The sequence below is a fragment of the Coregonus lavaretus genome (assembly GCF_964263955.1).
Source record: "Coregonus lavaretus genome assembly, contig: HAP1_SCAFFOLD_564, whole genome shotgun sequence".
Classification (NCBI taxonomy): domain Eukaryota; kingdom Metazoa; phylum Chordata; class Actinopteri; order Salmoniformes; family Salmonidae; genus Coregonus; species Coregonus lavaretus.
Genome location: NW_028165848.1, coordinates 225,610 through 244,958, shown reverse-complemented (window position 1 = coordinate 244,958; position 19,349 = coordinate 225,610). Strand labels below are relative to the sequence as shown.

General features: G+C 42.0%; 1 protein-coding gene across 1 annotated transcript in view; it reads left to right on the top strand.

The window, feature by feature from the left end:
* LOC311115371 (NLR family CARD domain-containing protein 3-like) overlaps positions 1 to 19,349 on the top strand; it is a gene marked incomplete at its 3' end in the record, with an annotated part of 115,283 nt that overhangs the window by 74,037 nt on the left and 21,897 nt on the right. The window contains exons 4-9 of the mRNA XM_084190553.1: positions 12,455 to 12,571; positions 12,883 to 12,967; positions 13,097 to 13,276; positions 13,775 to 15,561; positions 15,827 to 16,000; positions 19,049 to 19,222. Coding sequence (XP_084046679.1) covers positions 12,455 to 12,571; positions 12,883 to 12,967; positions 13,097 to 13,276; positions 13,775 to 15,561; positions 15,827 to 16,000; positions 19,049 to 19,222 — 2,517 coding nt within the window. The remainder of the gene's footprint in view (positions 1 to 12,454; positions 12,572 to 12,882; positions 12,968 to 13,096; positions 13,277 to 13,774; positions 15,562 to 15,826; positions 16,001 to 19,048; positions 19,223 to 19,349) is intronic.

Below are 19,349 nucleotides of genomic sequence, written 5' to 3'. Positions count from 1 at the left end.
TACTCCTTGTATATAGTCTAGTTATTACCTCAACTACCTGGTACCCCTGCACATTGACTCAGTACTGGTACTCCTCATATATAGTCTAGTTATTACATCAACTACCTGGTACCCCTGCACATTGACTCAGTACTGGTACTCCTTATATATAGTCTAGTTATTACCTCAACTACCTGGTACCCCTGCACATTGACTCAGTACTGGTACTCCTTGTATATAGTCTAGTTATTACCTCAACTACCTGGTACCCTGCACATTGACTCAGTACTGGTACTCCTTGTATATAGTCTAGTTATTACCTCAATTACCTGGTACCCTGCACATTGACTCAGTACTGGTACTCCTTGTATATAGTCTAGTTATTACCTCAACTACCTGGTACCCTGCACATTGACTCAGTACTGGTACTCCTTGTATATAGTCTAGTTATTACCTCAACTACCTGGTACCCTGCACATTGACTCAGTACTGGTACTCCTTGTATATAGTCTAGTTATTACCTCAACTACCTGGTACCCTGCACATTGACTCAGTACTGGTACTCCTGGTATATAGTCTAGTTATTACCTCAACTACCTGGTACCCTGCACATTGACTCAGTACTGGTACTCCTTGTATATAGTCTAGTTATTACCTCAACTACCTGGTACCCCTGCACATTGACTCAGTACTGGTACTCCTTGTATATAGTCTAGTTATTACCTCAACTTCCTGGTACCCCTGCACATTGACTCAGTACTGGTACTCCTTGTATATAGTCTAGTTATTACCTCAACTTCCTGGTACCCCTGCACATTGACTCAGTACTGGTACTCCTTGTATATAGTCTACTTATTACATCAACTACCTGGTACCCCTGCACATTGACTCAGTACTGGTACTCCTTGTATATAGTCTAGTTATTACCTCAACTACCTTGTACCCCTGCACATTGACTCAGTAATGGTACTCCTTGTATATAGTCTAGTTATTACCTCAACTACCTGGTACACCTGGACATTGACTCAGTACTGGTACTCCTTGTATATAGTCTAGTTATTACCTCAACTACCTGGTACCCCTGCACATTGACTGAGTACTGGTACTCCTTGTATATAGTCTAGTTATTACCTCAACTACCTGGTACCCTGCACATTGACTCAGTACTGGTACTCCTTGTATATAGTCTAGTTATTACATCAACTACCTGGTACCCCTGCACATTGACTCAGTACTGGTACTCCTTGTATATAGTCTAGTTATTACCTCAACTTCCTGGTACCCCTGCACATTGACTCAGTACTGGTACTCCTTGTATATAGTCTACTTATTACATCAACTACCTGGTACCCCTGCACATTGACTCAGTACTGGTACTCCTTGTATATAGTCTAGTTATTACCTCAACTACCTGGTACCCCTGCACATTGACTGAGTACTGGTACTCCTTGTATATAGTCTAGTTATTACCTCAACTACCTGGTACCCTGCACATTGACTCAGTACTGGTACTCCTTGTATATAGTCTAGTTATTACCTCAACTACCTGGTACCCTGCACATTGACTCAGTACTGGTACTCCTTATATATAGTCTAGTTATTACCTCAACTACCTGGTACCCTGCACATTGACTCAGTACTAGTACTCCTTGTATATAGTCTAGTTATTACATCAACTACCTGGTACCCCTGCACATTGACTCAGTACTGGTACTCCTTGTATATAGTCTAGTTATTACCTCAACTACCTGGTACCCCTGCACATTGACTCAGTACTGGTACTCCTTGTATATAGTCTAGTTATTACCTCAACTACCTGGTACCCCTGCACATTGACTCAGTACTGGTACTCCTTATAGGCTCATTACTACCTCAACTACCTGGTACCCTGGACATTGACTCAGTACTGGTACTCCTTGTATATAGTCTAGTTATTACATCAACTACCTGGTACCCCTGCACATTGACTCAGTACTGGTACTCCTTGTATATAGTCTAGTTATTACCTCAACTACCTGGTAACCTGCACATTGATTCAGTACTGGTACTCCTTGTATATATTCTAGTTATTACCTCAACTACCTGGTACCCTGCACATTGACTCAGTACTGGTACTCCTTGGATATAGTCTAGTTATTACCTCATCTTCCTGATACCCCTGCACATTGACTCAGTACTGGTACTCCTTGTATATAGTCTAGTTATTACCTCAACTACCTGGTACCCTGCACATTGACTCAGTACTGGTACTCCTGGTATATAGTCTAGTTATTACCTCAACTACCTGGTACCCTGCACATTGACTCAGTACTGGTACTCCTTGTATATAGTCTAGTTATTACCTCAACTACCTGGTACCCCTGCACATTGACTCAGTACTGGTACTCCTTGTATATAGTCTAGTTATTACCTCAACTACCTGGTACCCCTGCACGTTGACTCAGTACTGGTACTCCTTGTATATAGTCTAGTTATTACCTCAACTACCTGGTACCCCTGCACATTGACTCAGTACTGGTACTCCTTATATATAGTCTAGTTATTACATCAACTACCTGGTACCCCTGCACATTGACTCAGTACTGGTACTCCTTATATATAGTCTAGTTATTACCTCAACTACCTGGTACCCCTGCACATTGACTCAGTACTGGTACTCCTTGTATATAGTCTAGTTATTACCTCAACTACCTGGTACCCTGCACATTGACTCAGTACTGGTACTCCTTGTATATAGTCTAGTTATTACCTCAATTACCTGGTACCCTGCACATTGACTCAGTACTGGTACTCCTTGTATATAGTCTAGTTATTACCTCAACTACCTGGTACCCTGCACATTGACTCAGTACTGGTACTCCTTGTATATAGTCTAGTTATTACCTCAACTACCTGGTACCCTGCACATTGACTCAGTACTGGTACTCCTTGTATATAGTCTAGTTATTACATCAACTACCTGGTACCCCTGCACATTGACTCAGTACTGGTACTCCTTGTATGTAGTCTAGTTATTACATCAACTACCTGGTACCCCTGCACATTGACTCAGTACTGGTACTCCTTGTATATAGTCTAGTTATTACCTCAACTACCTGGTACCCCTGCACATTGACTCAGTACTGGTACTCCTTGTATATAGTCTAGTTATTACCTCAACTACCTGGTACCCCTGCACATTGACTCAGTACTGGTACTCCTTATAGGCTCATTACTACCTCAACTACCTGGTACCCTGCACGTTGACTCAGTACTGGTACTCCTTGTATATAGTCTAGTTATTACATCAACTACCTGGTACCCCTGCACATTGACTCAGTACTGGTACTCCTTGTATATAGTCTAGTTATTACCTCAACTACCTGGTACCCTGCACATTGACTCAGTACTGGTACTCCTTGTATATAGTCTAGTTATTACATCAACTACCTGGTACCCTGCACATTGACTCAGTACTGGTACTCCTTGTATATAGTCTAGTTATTACCTCAACTACCTGGTACACTGGACATTGACTCAGTACTGGTACTCCTTGTATATAGTCTAGTTATTACCTCAATTACCTGGTACCCCTGCACATTGACTGAGTACTGGTACTCCTTGTATATAGTCTAGTTATTACCTCAACTACCTGGTACCCCTGTACATTGACTCAGTACTGGTACTCCTTGTATATAGTCTAGTTATTACCTCAACTATCTGGTACCCCTGCACATTGACTCAGTACTGGTACTCCTTGTATATAGTCTAGTTATTACCTCAACTACCTGGTACCCTGCACATTGACTCAGTACTGGTACTCCTTGTATATAGTCTAGTTATTACATCAACTACCTGGTACCCCTGCACATTGACTCAGTACTGGTACTCCTTGTATATAGTCTAGTTATTACCTCAACTACCTGGTACCCCTGCACATTGACTCAGTACTGGTACTCCTTGTATATAGTCTAGTTATTACCTCAACTACCTGGTACCCCTGCACATTGACTCAGTACTGGTACTCCTTGTATATAGTCTAGTTATTACCTCAACTTCCTGGTACCCCTGCACATTGACTCAGTACTGGTACTCCTTGTATATAGTCTAGTTATTACCTCAACTACCTGGTACCCTGCACATTGACTCAGTACTGGTACTCCTTGTATATAGTCTAGTTATTACCTCAACTACCTGGTACCCTGCACATTGACTCAGTACTGGTACTCCTTATATATAGTCTAGTTATTACCTCAACTACCTGGTACCCTGCACATTGACTCAGTACTGGTACTCCTTTTATATAGTCTAGTTATTACATCAACTACCTGGTACCCCTGCACATTGACTCAGTACTGGTACTCCTTGTATATAGTCTAGTTATTACATCAACTACCTGGTACCCCTGCACATTGACTCAGTACTGGTACTCCTTGTATATAGTCTAGTTATTACCTCAACTACCTGGTACCCCTGCACATTGACTCAGTACTGGTACTCCTTGTATATAGTCTAGTTATTACCTCAACTACCTGGTACCCCTGCACATTGACTCAGTACTGGTACTCCTTGTATATAGTCTAGTTATTAAATCAAATCAAATCAAATCAAATTTTATTGGTCACATGCGCCGAATACAACAGGTGCAGACATTACAGTGAAATGCTTACTTACAGCCCTTAACCAACAGTGCATTTATTTTAAACAAAAAAGTAAGAATAAAACAACAACAAAAAAGTGTTGAGAAAAAAGAGCAGAAGTAAAAAATAAAGTGACAGTAGGGAGGCTATATATACAATAGAATAAAGTGACAGTAGGGAGGCTATATATACAGGGGGGTACCGTTGCATAGTCAATGTGCGGGGGCACCGGCTAGTTGAGGTAGTTGAGGTAATATGTACATGTGGGTAGAGTTAAAGTGACTATGCATAAATACTTAACAGAGTAGCAGCAGCGTAAAAAGGATGGGGTGGGGGGGCAGTGCAAATAGTCCGGGTAGCCATGATTAGCTGTTCAGGAGTCTTATGGCTTGGGGGTAGAAGCTGTTGAGAAGTCTTTTGGACCTAGACTTGGCACTCCGGTACCGCTTGCCGTGCGGTAGCAGAGAGAACAGTCTATGACTAGGGTGACTGGAGTCTTTGACAATTTTGAGGGCCTTCCTCTGACACCGCCTGGTATAGAGGTCCTGGATGGCAGGGAGCTTTGCCCCAGTGATGTACTGGGCCGTACGCACTACCCTCTGTAGTGCCTTGCGGTCAGAGGCCAGGCAGTTGCCATACCAGGCGGTGATGCAACCAGTCAGGATGCTCTCGATGGTGCAGCTGTAGAATTTTTTGAGGATCTGAGGACCCATGCCAAATCTTTTTAGTCTCCTGAGGGGGAATAGGCTTTGTCGTGCCCTCTTCACGACTGTCTTGGTGTGTTTGGACCATGATAGTTCGTTGGTGATGTGGACACCAAGGAACTTGAAGCTCTCAACCTATTACATCAACTACCTGGTACCCTGCACATTGACTCAGTACTGGTACTCCTTGGATATAGTCTAGTTATTACCTCAACTTCCTGGTACCCCTGCACATTGACTCAGTACTGGTACTCCTTGTATATAGTCTAGTTATTACCTCAACTACCTGGTACCCTGCACATTGACTCAGTACTGGTACTCCTGGTATATAGTCTAGTTATTACCTCAACTACCTGGTACCCTGCACATTGACTCAGTACTGGTACTCCTTGTATATAGTCTAGTTATTACCTCAACTACCTGGTACCCCTGCACATTGACTCAGTACTGGTACTCCTTGTATATAGTCTAGTTTTTACCTCAACTTCCTGGTACCCTTGCACATTGACTCAGTACTGGTACTCCTTGTATATAGTCTAGTTATTACCTCAACTACCTGGTACCCTGCACATTGACTCAATACTGGTACTCCTTGTATATAGTCTAGTTATTACATCAACTACCTGGTACCCCTGCACATTGACTCAGTACTGGTACTCCTTGTATATAGTCTAGTTATTACCTCAACTACCTGGTACCCCTGGACATTGATTCAGTACTGGTACTCCTTGTATATAGTCTAGTTATTACCTCAACTACCTGGTACCCCTGCACATTGACTCAGTACTGGTACTCCTTGTATATAGTCTAGTTATTACCTCAACTACCTGGTACCCCTGCACATTGACTCAGTACTGGTACTCCTTGTATATAGTCTAGTTATTACCTCAACTACCTGGTACCCCTGCACATTGACTCAGTACTGGTACTCCTTGTATATAGTCTAGTTATTACCTCAACTTCCTGGTACCCCTGCACATTGACTCAGTACTGGTACTCCTTGTATATAGTCTAGTTATTACCTCAACTACCTGGTACCCTGCACATTGACTCAGTACTGGTACTCCTTGTATATAGTCTAGTTATTACCTCAACTACCTGGTACCCTGCACATTGACTCAGTACTGGTACTCCTTATATATAGTCTAGTTATTACCTCAACTACCTGGTACCCTGCACATTGACTCAGTACTGGTACTCCTTGTATATAGTCTAGTTATTACATCAACTACCTGGTACCCCTGCACATTGACTCAGTACTGGTACTCCTTGTATATAGTCTAGTTATTACATCAACTACCTGGTACCCCTGCACATTGACTCAGTACTGGTACTCCTTGTATATAGTCTAGTTATTACCTCAACTACCTGGTACCCCTGCACATTGACTCAGTACTGGTACTCCTTGTATATAGTCTAGTTATTACCTCAACTACCTGGTACCCCTGCACATTGACTCAGTACTGGTACTCCTTGTATATAGTCTAGTTATTACATCAACTACCTGGTACCCTGCACATTGACTCAGTACTGGTACTCCTTGGATATAGTCTAGTTATTACCTCAACTTCCTGGTACCCCTGCACATTGACTCAGTACTGGTACTCCTTGTATATAGTCTAGTTATTACCTCAACTACCTGGTACCCTGCACATTGACTCAGTACTGGTACTCCTGGTATATAGTCTAGTTATTACCTCAACTACCTGGTACCCTGCACATTGACTCAGTACTGGTACTCCTTGTATATAGTCTAGTTATTACCTCAACTACCTGGTACCCCTGCACATTGACTCAGTACTGGTACTCCTTGTATATAGTCTAGTTTTTACCTCAACTTCCTGGTACCCTTGCACATTGACTCAGTACTGGTACTCCTTGTATATAGTATAGTTATTACCTCAACTACCTGGTACCCTGCACATTGACTCAATACTGGTACTCCTTGTATATAGTCTAGTTATTACATCAACTACCTGGTACCCCTGCACATTGACTCAGTACTGGTACTCCTTGTATATAGTCTAGTTATTACCTCAACTACCTGGTACCCCTGGACATTGATTCAGTACTGGTACTCCTTGTATATAGTCTAGTTATTACCTCAACTACCTGGTACCCTGCACATTGACTCAGTACTGGTACTCCTTGTATATAGTCTAGTTATTACATCAACTACCTGGTACCCCTGCACATTGACTCAGTACTGGTACTCCTTGTATATAGTCTAGTTATTACCTCAACTACCTGGTACCCCTGCACATTGACTCAGTACTGGTACTCTTTGTATATAGTCTAGTTATTACCTCAACTACCTGGTACCCCTGCACATTGACTCAGTACTGGTACTCCTTGTATATAGTCTAGTTATTACCTCAACTACCTGGTACCCTGCACATTGACTCAATACTGGTACTCCTTGTATATAGTCTAGTAATTACATCAACTACCTGGTACCCCTGCACATTGACTCAGTACTGGTACTCCTTGTATATAGTCTAGTTATTACCTCAACTACCTGGTACCCCTGGACATTGATTCAGTACTGGTACTCCTTGTATATAGTCTAGTTATTACCTCAACTACCTGGTACCCCTGCACATTGACTCAGTACTGGTACTCCTTGTATATAGTCTAGTTATTACCTCAACTACCTGGTACCCTGCACATTGACTCAGTACTGGTACTCCTTGTATATAGTCTAGTTATTACATCAACTACCTGGTACCCCTGCACATTGACTCAGTACTGGTACTCCTTGTATATAGTCTAGTTATTACCTCAACTACCTGGTACCCCTGCACATTGACTCAGTACTGGTACTCCTTGTATATAGTCTAGTTATTACCTCAACTACCTGGTACCCCTGCACATTGACTCAGTACGGGTACTCCTTGTATATAGTCTAGTTATTACCTCAACTTCCTGGTACCCCTGCACATTGACTCAGTACTGGTACTCCTTGTATATAGTCTAGTTATTACCTCAACTACCTGGTACCCTGCACATTGACTCAGTACTGGTACTCCTTGTATATAGTCTAGTTATTACCTCAACTACCTGGTACCCTGCACATTGACTCAGTACTGGTACTCCTTATATATAGTCTAGTTATTACCTCAACTACCTGGTACCCTGCACATTGACTCAGTACTGGTACTCCTTGTATATAGTCTAGTTATTACATCAACTACCTGGTACCCCTGCACATTGACTCAGTACTGGTACTCCTTGTATATAGTCTAGTTATTACATCAACTACCTGGTACCCCTGCACATTGACTCAGTACTGGTACTCCTTGTATATAGTCTAGTTATTACCTCAACTACCTGGTACACCTGCACATTGACTCAGTACTGGTACTCCTTGTATATAGTCTAGTTATTACCTCAACTACCTGGTACCCCTGCACATTGACTCAGTACTGGTACTCCTTGTATATAGTCTAGTTATTACATCAACTACCTGGTACCCTGCACATTGACTCAGTACTGGTACTCCTTGGATATAGTCTAGTTATTACCTCAACTTCCTGGTACCCCTGCACATTGACTCAGTACTGGTACTCCTTGTATATAGTCTAGTTATTACCTCAACTACCTGGTACCCTGCACATTGACTCAGTACTGGTACTCCTGGTATATAGTCTAGTTATTACCTCAACTACCTGGTACCCTGCACATTGACTCAGTACTGGTACTCCTTGTATATAGTCTAGTTATTACCTCAACTACCTGGTACCCCTGCACATTGACTCAGTACTGGTACTCCTTGTATATAGTCTAGTTTTTACCTCAACTTCCTGGTACCCTTGCACATTGACTCAGTACTGGTACTCCTTGTATATAGTCTAGTTATTACCTCAACTACCTGGTACCCTGCACATTGACTCAATACTGGTACTCCTTGTATATAGTCTAGTTATTACATCAACTACCTGGTACCCCTGCACATTGACTCAGTACTGGTACTCCTTGTATATAGTCTAGTTATTACCTCAACTACCTGGTACCCCTGGACATTGATTCAGTACTGGTACTCCTTGTATATAGTCTAGTTATTACCTCAACTACCTGGTACCCTGCACATTGACTCAGTACTGGTACTCCTTGTATATAGTCTAGTTATTACATCAACTACCTGGTACCCCTGCACATTGACTCAGTACTGGTACTCCTTGTATATAGTCTAGTTATTACCTCAACTACCTGGTACCCCTGCACATTGACTCAGTACTGGTACTCCTTGTATATAGTCTAGTTATTACCTCAACTACCTGGTACCCCTGCACATTGACTCAGTACTGGTACTCCTTGTATATAGTCTAGTTATTACCTCAACTACCTGGTACCCTGCACATTGACTCAATACTGGTACTCCTTGTATATAGTCTAGTTATTACATCAACTACCTGGTACCCCTGCACATTGACTCAGTACTGGTACTCCTTGTATATAGTCTAGTTATTACCTCAACTACCTGGTACCCCTGGACATTGATTCAGTACTGGTACTCCTTGTATATAGTCTAGTTATTACCTCAACTACCTGGTACCCCTGCACATTGACTCAGTACTGGTACTCCTTGTATATAGTCTAGTTATTACCTCAACTACCTGGTACCCTGCACATTGACTCAGTACTGGTACTCCTTGTATATAGTCTAGTTATTACATCAACTACCTGGTACCCCTGCACATTGACTCAGTACTGGTACTCCTTGTATATAGTCTAGTTATTACCTCAACTACCTGGTACCCCTGCACATTGACTCAGTACTGGTACTCCTTGTATATAGTCTAGTTATTACCTCAACTACCTGGTACCCCTGCACATTGACTCAGTACTGGTACTCCTTGTATATAGTCTAGTTATTACCTCAACTTCCTGGTACCCCTGCACATTGACTCAGTACTGGTACTCCTTGTATATAGTCTAGTTATTACCTCAACTACCTGGTACCCTGCACATTGACTCAGTACTGGTACTCCTTGTATATAGTCTAGTTATTACCTCAACTACCTGGTACCCTGCACATTGACTCAGTACTGGTACTCCTTATATATAGTCTAGTTATTACCTCAACTACCTGGTACCCCTGCACATTGACTCAGTACTGGTACTCCTTATAGCCTCATTATTGTTATTTTATTATGTTACTATTTCCTTTTTTTATTTAGCTAATGTTTGTGACTTTTTAACTCTGCATTGTTGGGAAAGGGCTCGTAAGTAAGCATTTCACGGTAAAGTGTACCACTGTTGTATTCGGCGCATGTGAGAAATACAATTTGATTTGATTTGAAGCTCATGCGCAGAAATACGTCATTGGGTCTAATGGTCGTCTTGTGCCGAACTGCACATGTGCTGGATGTCAAATCAAAGGCACTCCTTCCATATAAAGTTGTTTATGACTAACATGAAAATGTGTCCGTTTGTTTAACTACTTAAGACAGAACATTTTCAAAATTAACAACTAAGGAAGTGATTTTTACCTCTCATTGACTTCTCAAACCCCAAACCCTGGCCTGGTCTGCTTCATATGCGTTCCCAGAAGACATTTTGTACATCAGCAGTTGTCACAAAGTGCTTATATAGAAACCCAGTCTAAAACCCCAAAGAGCAAGCAATGCAGATGTAGAAGCACGGTGGCTAGGAAAAACTCCCTAGAAAGGCAGGAACCTAGGAAGAAACCTAGAGAGGAACCAGGCTCTGAGGGGTGGCCAGTCCTCTTCTGGCTGTGCTGGGGGGAGATTATAAGAGGATATGGCCATTAAGTTCAGATCGTTCTTCAAGATTTTCAAATGTTCATAGATGACCAGCAGGGTCAAATAATAATCACTGTGGTTATTGAGGGTGCAACACGTTAGCACCTCAGGAGTAAATGTCAGTTGGCTTTTCATAGCCGAGCATTCAGAGGTCGAGACAGCAGGAGTGGTAGAGAGAGAGAAGGACAGGGGGAGAGAGAGAGAGAGGGTCGAAACAGCAGGTTCGGGACAAGGTCACACGTCCGGTGAACAGGTCAGAGTTCCATATCCGCAGGCAGACCAGTAGAAACTGGATCAGCAGCATGACAAGGTATCACGTCCGGTGGAGCATGTGTCGATACTGATAGGATCGAAAGAAAGGGAGCGCTGCTCTCGGATCAGTTTTCTCCATTAAATCTTATCTTATAATTAGTTCACAATACTGATGACAGATTAGCTCCTAGAGAGATATTACCACCTACGGCTGCAAATATTGAGGCTGCTAATTCTAAATCACAGATTTGGCACATCATTGTTCACATGTTAGCCTACACATCATGAAATATATTGAGACAAATTACAGACCGTAGTCTACAAGTAGCAAAATAGAACTCAATTGATTGAACATTAAATGTATTTCAATTTGATTGAAATAGGCCTATAGCCTACTGTTTATATTTTAATGCAGTCATCTTGGTGTTCATTTGAAACAAATGTTATACGTCCCTTGTTTGAATCAATTGCAAAGACATTGGCAACTTTGTATTTGTACTCAACTTTGTTCTGAATTTATCTGCGGTCACAAAGAGACGGATAAACCATGTGATTCTATGTTTACTGGAGATCTTCTGTGTATAAAGTCATGCGGAAGGGCAAAAAAGCATCTATGATGCTAATAGGAAGATTCTAACAATGAACTTAGCCTTAAGATGCTTTTGGGAAACCAGTCCTGGATAAGAACATCTGCTAAATGACTAAAATGTAAAATGTAAATGTTTTACATGCAGATCTCATATTACTGTATTGAAGGTTGTACATGTGTACAGTACTTTATTACAAATGTGGTTATTTGTTACATTTATTACTGTGTAAAACCTAGCAATACTTCTGATTTCTCTGAGAGTGAGGCAGATATATAGCATTTTACAAAAGAAACACATTATTTGTCTCTGAAATGAAACCATCAAGTGATAGATTTTAAACAAATACATGTCTGTCATTGAACAACCCCATGCCATGATTAGATAGTGAAAAAACACACCAATCTCTTTCATAATTTCTTTAAAGAATATAAGCTAATTTACCAACATTTCTGAAAATTGCGTTTTAGAATGAAACTCTTCATATGTTTCCCCATCTGAGCTCAGAGTAGATGAGAGATGTAATGTTTGTCTCTGTTGTGTTGAAGTCCAATCAAGAAGGAGAGACCAGCCTCCCCTGTACCCAGCTGTGTGTCCATGAAGAGTGACCGGTCTATGAAACAACCTATAGAGTTTAGAGAGGGACACTTTTCTAGTGAACAAAGGTAAGAAGAACTCATGGGTCATGGTCAGTGAGTTAAACAACACTGTCTCTAGTCATTTCTCCTCTCCCATTTTCCCATTTCTTTTTGTTGTTTTCATAATCCATAGGCTAATCCTTTTTTCCATTTTCATAGTCCTGAAACAATATTAAACTAACACAACATTCCCTCCCTCCCTGTGTGTGTGTGTGTGTGTGTGTGTGTGTGTGTGTGTGTGTGTGTGTGTGTGTGTGTGTGTGTGTGTGTGTGTGTGTGTGTGTGTGTGTGTGTGCACTCCCTGGATGAGGAGATGTAATCTCATGTTTTGTCCACAGAAACCAACAGGAGAGATCAGAGTCAGAGATTCTCAGTGGTCAGTCTTCCCAGAGTCATCAAACAGACCTGGCCTCCATATTCAGTGTATGTGGTCCTGTTATGTACATTTGTTTTTGTTTACATCAAGTAAAGTTGATCTGTCAATCATTCATTCATGTGTTAATGAGAAAGCATTTAGTCTCTTGCTTAACTTATTTACTTGATTTATTTCAGTTGCTTGAAGAGAATATTATGACATTTGTGAAGAACGAGCTGAAGATGTTCAAGAGGATTCTTAGTGCAGAACTCCCAGAAGGCTTTGAGAGTCAGAAGCAGGATAAGGAAGTGGTGGATGCTGAAGATGAGAAGCAGGAGAGCAGTGCCAGAGAGGGGGCTCTGAAGATCACACTGCACGTCCTGAGGAAAATGAACCAGAAGGAGCTTGCTGACACACTGGAGAAAAGTAAGAGCTGTCTGCCTCATGTTGAATGCTGTTTTATAACAAACATTTAAAATATGTAGCTAAAGTACAGCTAAAGTAGCTGTGTAACTCAGTGATATTGTAGCAGCCTTAACACAACACCTAGTGACCTCATCAAGTAGCAGCAGGGATGTGTTGTGTTGAGAGAGAGAGAGAGAGAGAGAGAGAGAGAGAGAGAGAGAGAGAGAGAGAGAGAGAGAGAGAGAGAGAGAGAGAGAGAGAGAGAGAGAGAGAGAGAGAGAGAGAAGATCATAATAATATAATCAGTCACACCAGTCTGTAATGCATTATGAAAACATTTACACATTTATACAGTCAGTTAAGAGAATAAAGTATTATCATTTAAAATGTTATAACAGTCCTAGAATACTGTAGGCATTAAAACAGACGTAATATTAATATGTTCTGTGTTATTTCTAGATTCAGATGAGCGTGCTGTGATTCTTCAACGTGAACTCAAATCTAATCTAAAGAAGAAGTTTCAATGTGTATTTGAGGGGATCGCTAAACAAGGAAACCCAACACTTCTCAATAAGATCTACACAGAGCTCTACATCACAGAGGGTGGAACAGGAGAGGTCAATAATGAACATGAGCTGAGACAGATTGAGACAACAACCAGGAAACAAGCAAGACCAGAGACTGCAGTCAAATGTAACGACATCTTCAAACCCTTAACTGGACAAGACAAACTTATCAGAACTGTGCTGACAAAGGGAGTCGCTGGCATTGGAAAAACAGTCTCTGTGCAGAAGTTCATTCTGGACTGGGCTGAAGGAAAAGCAAATCAGGATGTCCAATTTGTATTTTCATTCCCTTTCCGGGAGCTGAATTTGATGAAAAAGGAAAAACACACTTTGATTGAACTTCTCAATCACTTCTCAATGGAAACCAAAGAATCAAGAATCTCCAACTACGACAAGTACAAAGTTCTGTTCATCTTTGATGGTCTGGATGAGTGCCGACTGCCCCTAGACTTCCAGAAGAACAAGATATGTTGTGACGTCACAAAGTCAACCTCAGTGGATGTTCTGCTGACAAATCTCATCAAGGGAAATCTGCTTCCCTCTGCTCTCCTCTGGATAACTACCCGACCTGCAGCAGCCAATAAGATCCCTTCAGGGTGTGTTCACCAGGTGACAGAGGTACGAGGGTTCAATGACCCACAGAAGGAGGAGTACTTCAGGAAGAGATTCAGTGATGAGGACCTGGCCAGCAGAATCATCTCACACATAAAGACATCAAGGAGCCTCCACATCATGTGCCACATTCCAGTCTTCTGTTGGATTTCTGCAACAGTCCTTGAACAAATGTTGAGTACAGACAAGACAGAAGAGATGCCCAAGACACTGACTGAGATGTACTCACACCTTGTGGTGTTTCATACCAAACAGAAGAATGAAAAGTATCTTGGGAAAGAAGAGACAGGTCCACACTGGAATAAAGAGAGCATTCTGTCACTGGGAAAACTGGCTTTTCAACAGCTTGTTGAGGGCAATCTGATTTTCTATAAAAAAGACCTGAAAAGGGCTGGCATTGATATTAATGACGCATCAGTGTACTCAGGATTGTGCACACAGATCTTTAAAGAGGAATGTGGGCTGTACCAGGACAAGGTCTACTGCTTCGTGCATCTGAGCATTCAGGAGTTTCTGGCTGCTGTATATGTGTTCCTCTCATTCATCAACAACAATGAGAATCTAATGGCCGAACCTCAATCAACCAGGAACTTTTTTGCACTGTTCAGAGACAAGCCTGAAGTTACTTTGTACAAGAGTGCTGTGGATAAAGCCTTACAAAGTGAGACAGGAAACCTGGACCTTTTCCTCCGCTTCCTTCTGGGCCTCTCACTGGAGTCCAATCAGAAGCACTTACGAGGTCTACTGACAAAGACAAGAAGCAGCTCACAGAGCCATGAAGAAATAGTCAATTACATCAAGGAGAAGATCAGGGAGAATCCCTCTCCAGAGAGGTGCATCAATCTGTTCCACTGTCTGAATGAACTGAATGACCATTCTCTAGTGGAGGAGATCCAAAGCTACCTGAGATCAGGAAGTCTCTCAGAAGAAGAACTGTCACCTGCACAGTGGTCAGCTCTGGTCTTTGTGTTGCTGACTTCAGAAAAGGAGCTGGATGTGTTTGACCTGAAGAAATACTCCAGATCAGAGGAAGGTCTTCTGAGGCTGCTGCCAGTGGTCAAAGCCTCCAGAGCTGCTCTGTGAGTACATAAAATGACATTTAAGTACTAATCATCAGGAAGAAATATTCAGTTTAGAGAAATATATGTATTATTGAAAAACATATTGAATCACTGCATTGATGTTCACATTAGTATAACAATATGACCATACAATTCTAGGAGACAGAAGATGAATCTATATGTTGTTTAAGAGAATAAACCAAATGCATCTGCCATTGTCCTTCTACACTACTGGTGTTAAATTAACAGTGTGTTTGTGAAATCATGATGATCTCTTTGTCAGGCTATCAGGCTGTGGAGTCACAGAGAAAGGCTGTGCTTTTCTGGTCTCAGCTCTGAAGTCAAACCCCTCACATCTGAGAGAGCTGGATCTGAGTAACAATGACCTGAAGGATTCAGGAGTGAAGCTACTCTCTGCTGGACTGAGGAATCCCCACTGTAAACTGGAGACTCTGAGGTCAGTATTCCTGTAGTTGGTCAACAAGTGATAACTGTTCACCAGATCCACATGTGTTTACCAGGCACACATAGTCCACAACATATGTGTTTGGACAGTGAAGCTTACAGTTTTACATTTGGTGCTATGCTCCAGCATTTTGGATTTGAAATTGTTTCATATTAGGCAACAGTACAGAATGTCACTTTTTATTATTATTCCTGTATCACTCAATGACCACACACACACTGGACACACTCTGGACACACACACACACACACACACTGGACACACACACACACACACACACACAAACACACTGGACACACACGCACACACACACACACAAACACACACCCACACACACACTGGACACACCCCCACTGGACACACACACTGGACACACACACACACATACTGGGCACACACACACAAGAACACAATGGACACACACACACACTGGACACACACACACACACACACACACACACACTGGACACACACACACACACACACACACACACACACACACTGGACACACACACACACACACACACACACACACACAAAAACACAATGGACACACACACACTGGACACACACACACACACACACACACACACAAAAACACAATGGACACACACACACTGGACACACACACACACACACACACACACACACTGGACACACACACCCACACACACACACACTGGACACACACACACACTGGACACACACACACACACACACACACACACACACACACACACACACACACACTGGACACACACACACACACCCACACACACACACACTGGACACACACACACTGGACACACACACACACACACACACACACACACACACACACACACACTAGACACACACACACACACCCACACACACACACACTGGACACACACACACTGGACACACAATGATTAATTTAGAAACATGTTATCTATTGTTAATAATGATACATTCATTCATTTATGTACAGTACCAGTCAAAATTTTGGACACACCTACTCATTCAAGGGCTTTTCTTTATTTTTACTATTTTCTACATTGTAAAATAATAGTGAAGACATTAAAACTATGAAATAACACATATGGAATCATGTAGTAACCAAAAAAGTGTTAAACAAATAAAATATAGAATTAGCCACCCTGTGCCTTGATGACAGCTTTGCACACTCTTGGCATTCTCTCAACCAGCTTCACCTGGAATGCTTTTCCAACAGTCTTGAAGGAGTTCCCACATATGCTGAGCACTTGTTGGCTGCTTTTTCTTCCCTCTGCCGTCCGACCCATCCCAAACCATCACAATTGGGTTGAGGTCGGGTGATTATGGAGGCCAGGTCATCTGATGCAGCACTCATTCCCTCTCCTTACACAGTCTGGAAGTGTGTTGGGTCATTGTCCTGTTGAAAAACAAATGATAGTCCCACTAAGCCCAAACCAGATGGGATGGCGTATCACTGCAGAATGCTGTGGTAGCCATGCTGGATAAGTGTGCCTTGAATTCTAAATAAATCACAAACAGTGTCACCAGCAAATCACCCCCCACACCATCACACCTCCTCCTCCATGCTTTACGGTGGGAACTACACATGCCGAGATCATCCGTTCACCCACACCGCTTCTCACAAAGACACGGCGGTTGGAACCAAAAATCGCCCATTTGGACTCCAGACCAATGGACAAATGTCCACCTGTGTAATGTCCATTGCTCGGCCCAAGCAGGTCTCTTCTTATTATTGGTGTCCTTTAGTAGTGATTTCTTTGCAGCAATTCGACCATGAAGGCCTGATTCACACAGTCTCCTCTGAACAGTTGATGTTGAGATGTGTCTGTGACTTGAACTTTGTGATGCATTTATTTGGGCTGCAATTTCTGAGGCTGGTAACTCTAATGAACTTATCCTCTGCAGCAGAGGTAACTCTGGGTCTTCCATTCCTGTGGCGGTCCTCATGAGAGCCAGTTTCATCATAGCGCTTGATGTTTTTTGCGACTGCACTTGAAGAAATGTTCGAAGTTCTTGAAATGTTCCGTATTGACTGGCCGTCATGTCTTAAAGTTATGATGGACTGTCGTTTCTCTTTGCCTATTTGAGCTGTTCTTGCCATAATATGGACTTGGTCTTTTACCAAATAGGGCCATCTTCTTTATACCCCCCTACCTTGTCATAACACAACTGATTGGCTCAAACACATTAAGAAGGAAATAAATTCCACAAATTAACTTTTAAGAAGGCCCACCTGTTAATTGAAATGCATTCCAGGTGACTACCTCATGAAGCTGGTTGAGAGAATGCCAAGAGTGTGCAAAGCTGTCATCAAGGCAAAGGGTGGCTATTTGAAGAATCTCAAATATAAAATAGATTTGGATTAATTTAACACTTTTTTGGTTACTACATGATTCCATATGTGTTATTTCATAGTTTTGATGTCTTCACTATTATTCTGCAATGTAAAAAATTGTAAAAATAAAGAAAAACCCTTGAATGTGTAGGTGTCTCCAAACTTTTGACTGGTACTGTATATATACTGTCACGAACTCTGATGCGGATGTGGTGCGAATCAATAGCAGGACACAGGAGCTCAGTTAATCCAGACTTTACTAGAAAATCCAAAAATCATAACACGGGTCAAACAACCCGGAGGCGAAACATACACAATAGTGCGACGGTAAAACAAAGAGAGTCTAGCAAACAGCACTGCACCAAACGACAGGAAAACAATTACACACAACACATGACAAACAAATGGAACAATATATAGGGTACAAAATCACACTAACAGGGAACAGGTGCACAACAACTAGACAAAACCAAACGAACATCGAAAACATCCAACGGTGGCAGCTAGTACTCCGGGGACGACGAACGCCGAAACCTGCCCGAACAAGGAGGAGGAGCAGCCTCGGCCGAAACCGTGACATATACATATGTATATATGAATAGATATGGCAGGTTTCAGGACTCTGATGTATCTGAAATTGTTGAAAGAATAAATTTTCACACCAAAGAATAGCAGTGTGATTTTTAATATGATTTGACTCTTTGCAGGCTGTCAGGCTGTCTAGTCACAGAGGAAGGCTGTGCTGCTCTGGTCTCAGCTCTGAGGTCAAACCCCTCACACCTGAGAGAGCTGGACCTGAGCTACAATCACCCAGGAGACTCAGGAGTCAGACTGCTCTCTGCTGGACTGGAGGATCCACACTGCAGACTGGAGAAACTCAAGTATGTAGAGGGTTTATGTCAATGTTCATATCAGACATGTTGGAGTTATCAGGCTAGTTAAGACAAACATTCTGACCACCACTTGGACTAAGTTATATAAAGACTGTGTGTGTGTGTGTGTGTGTGT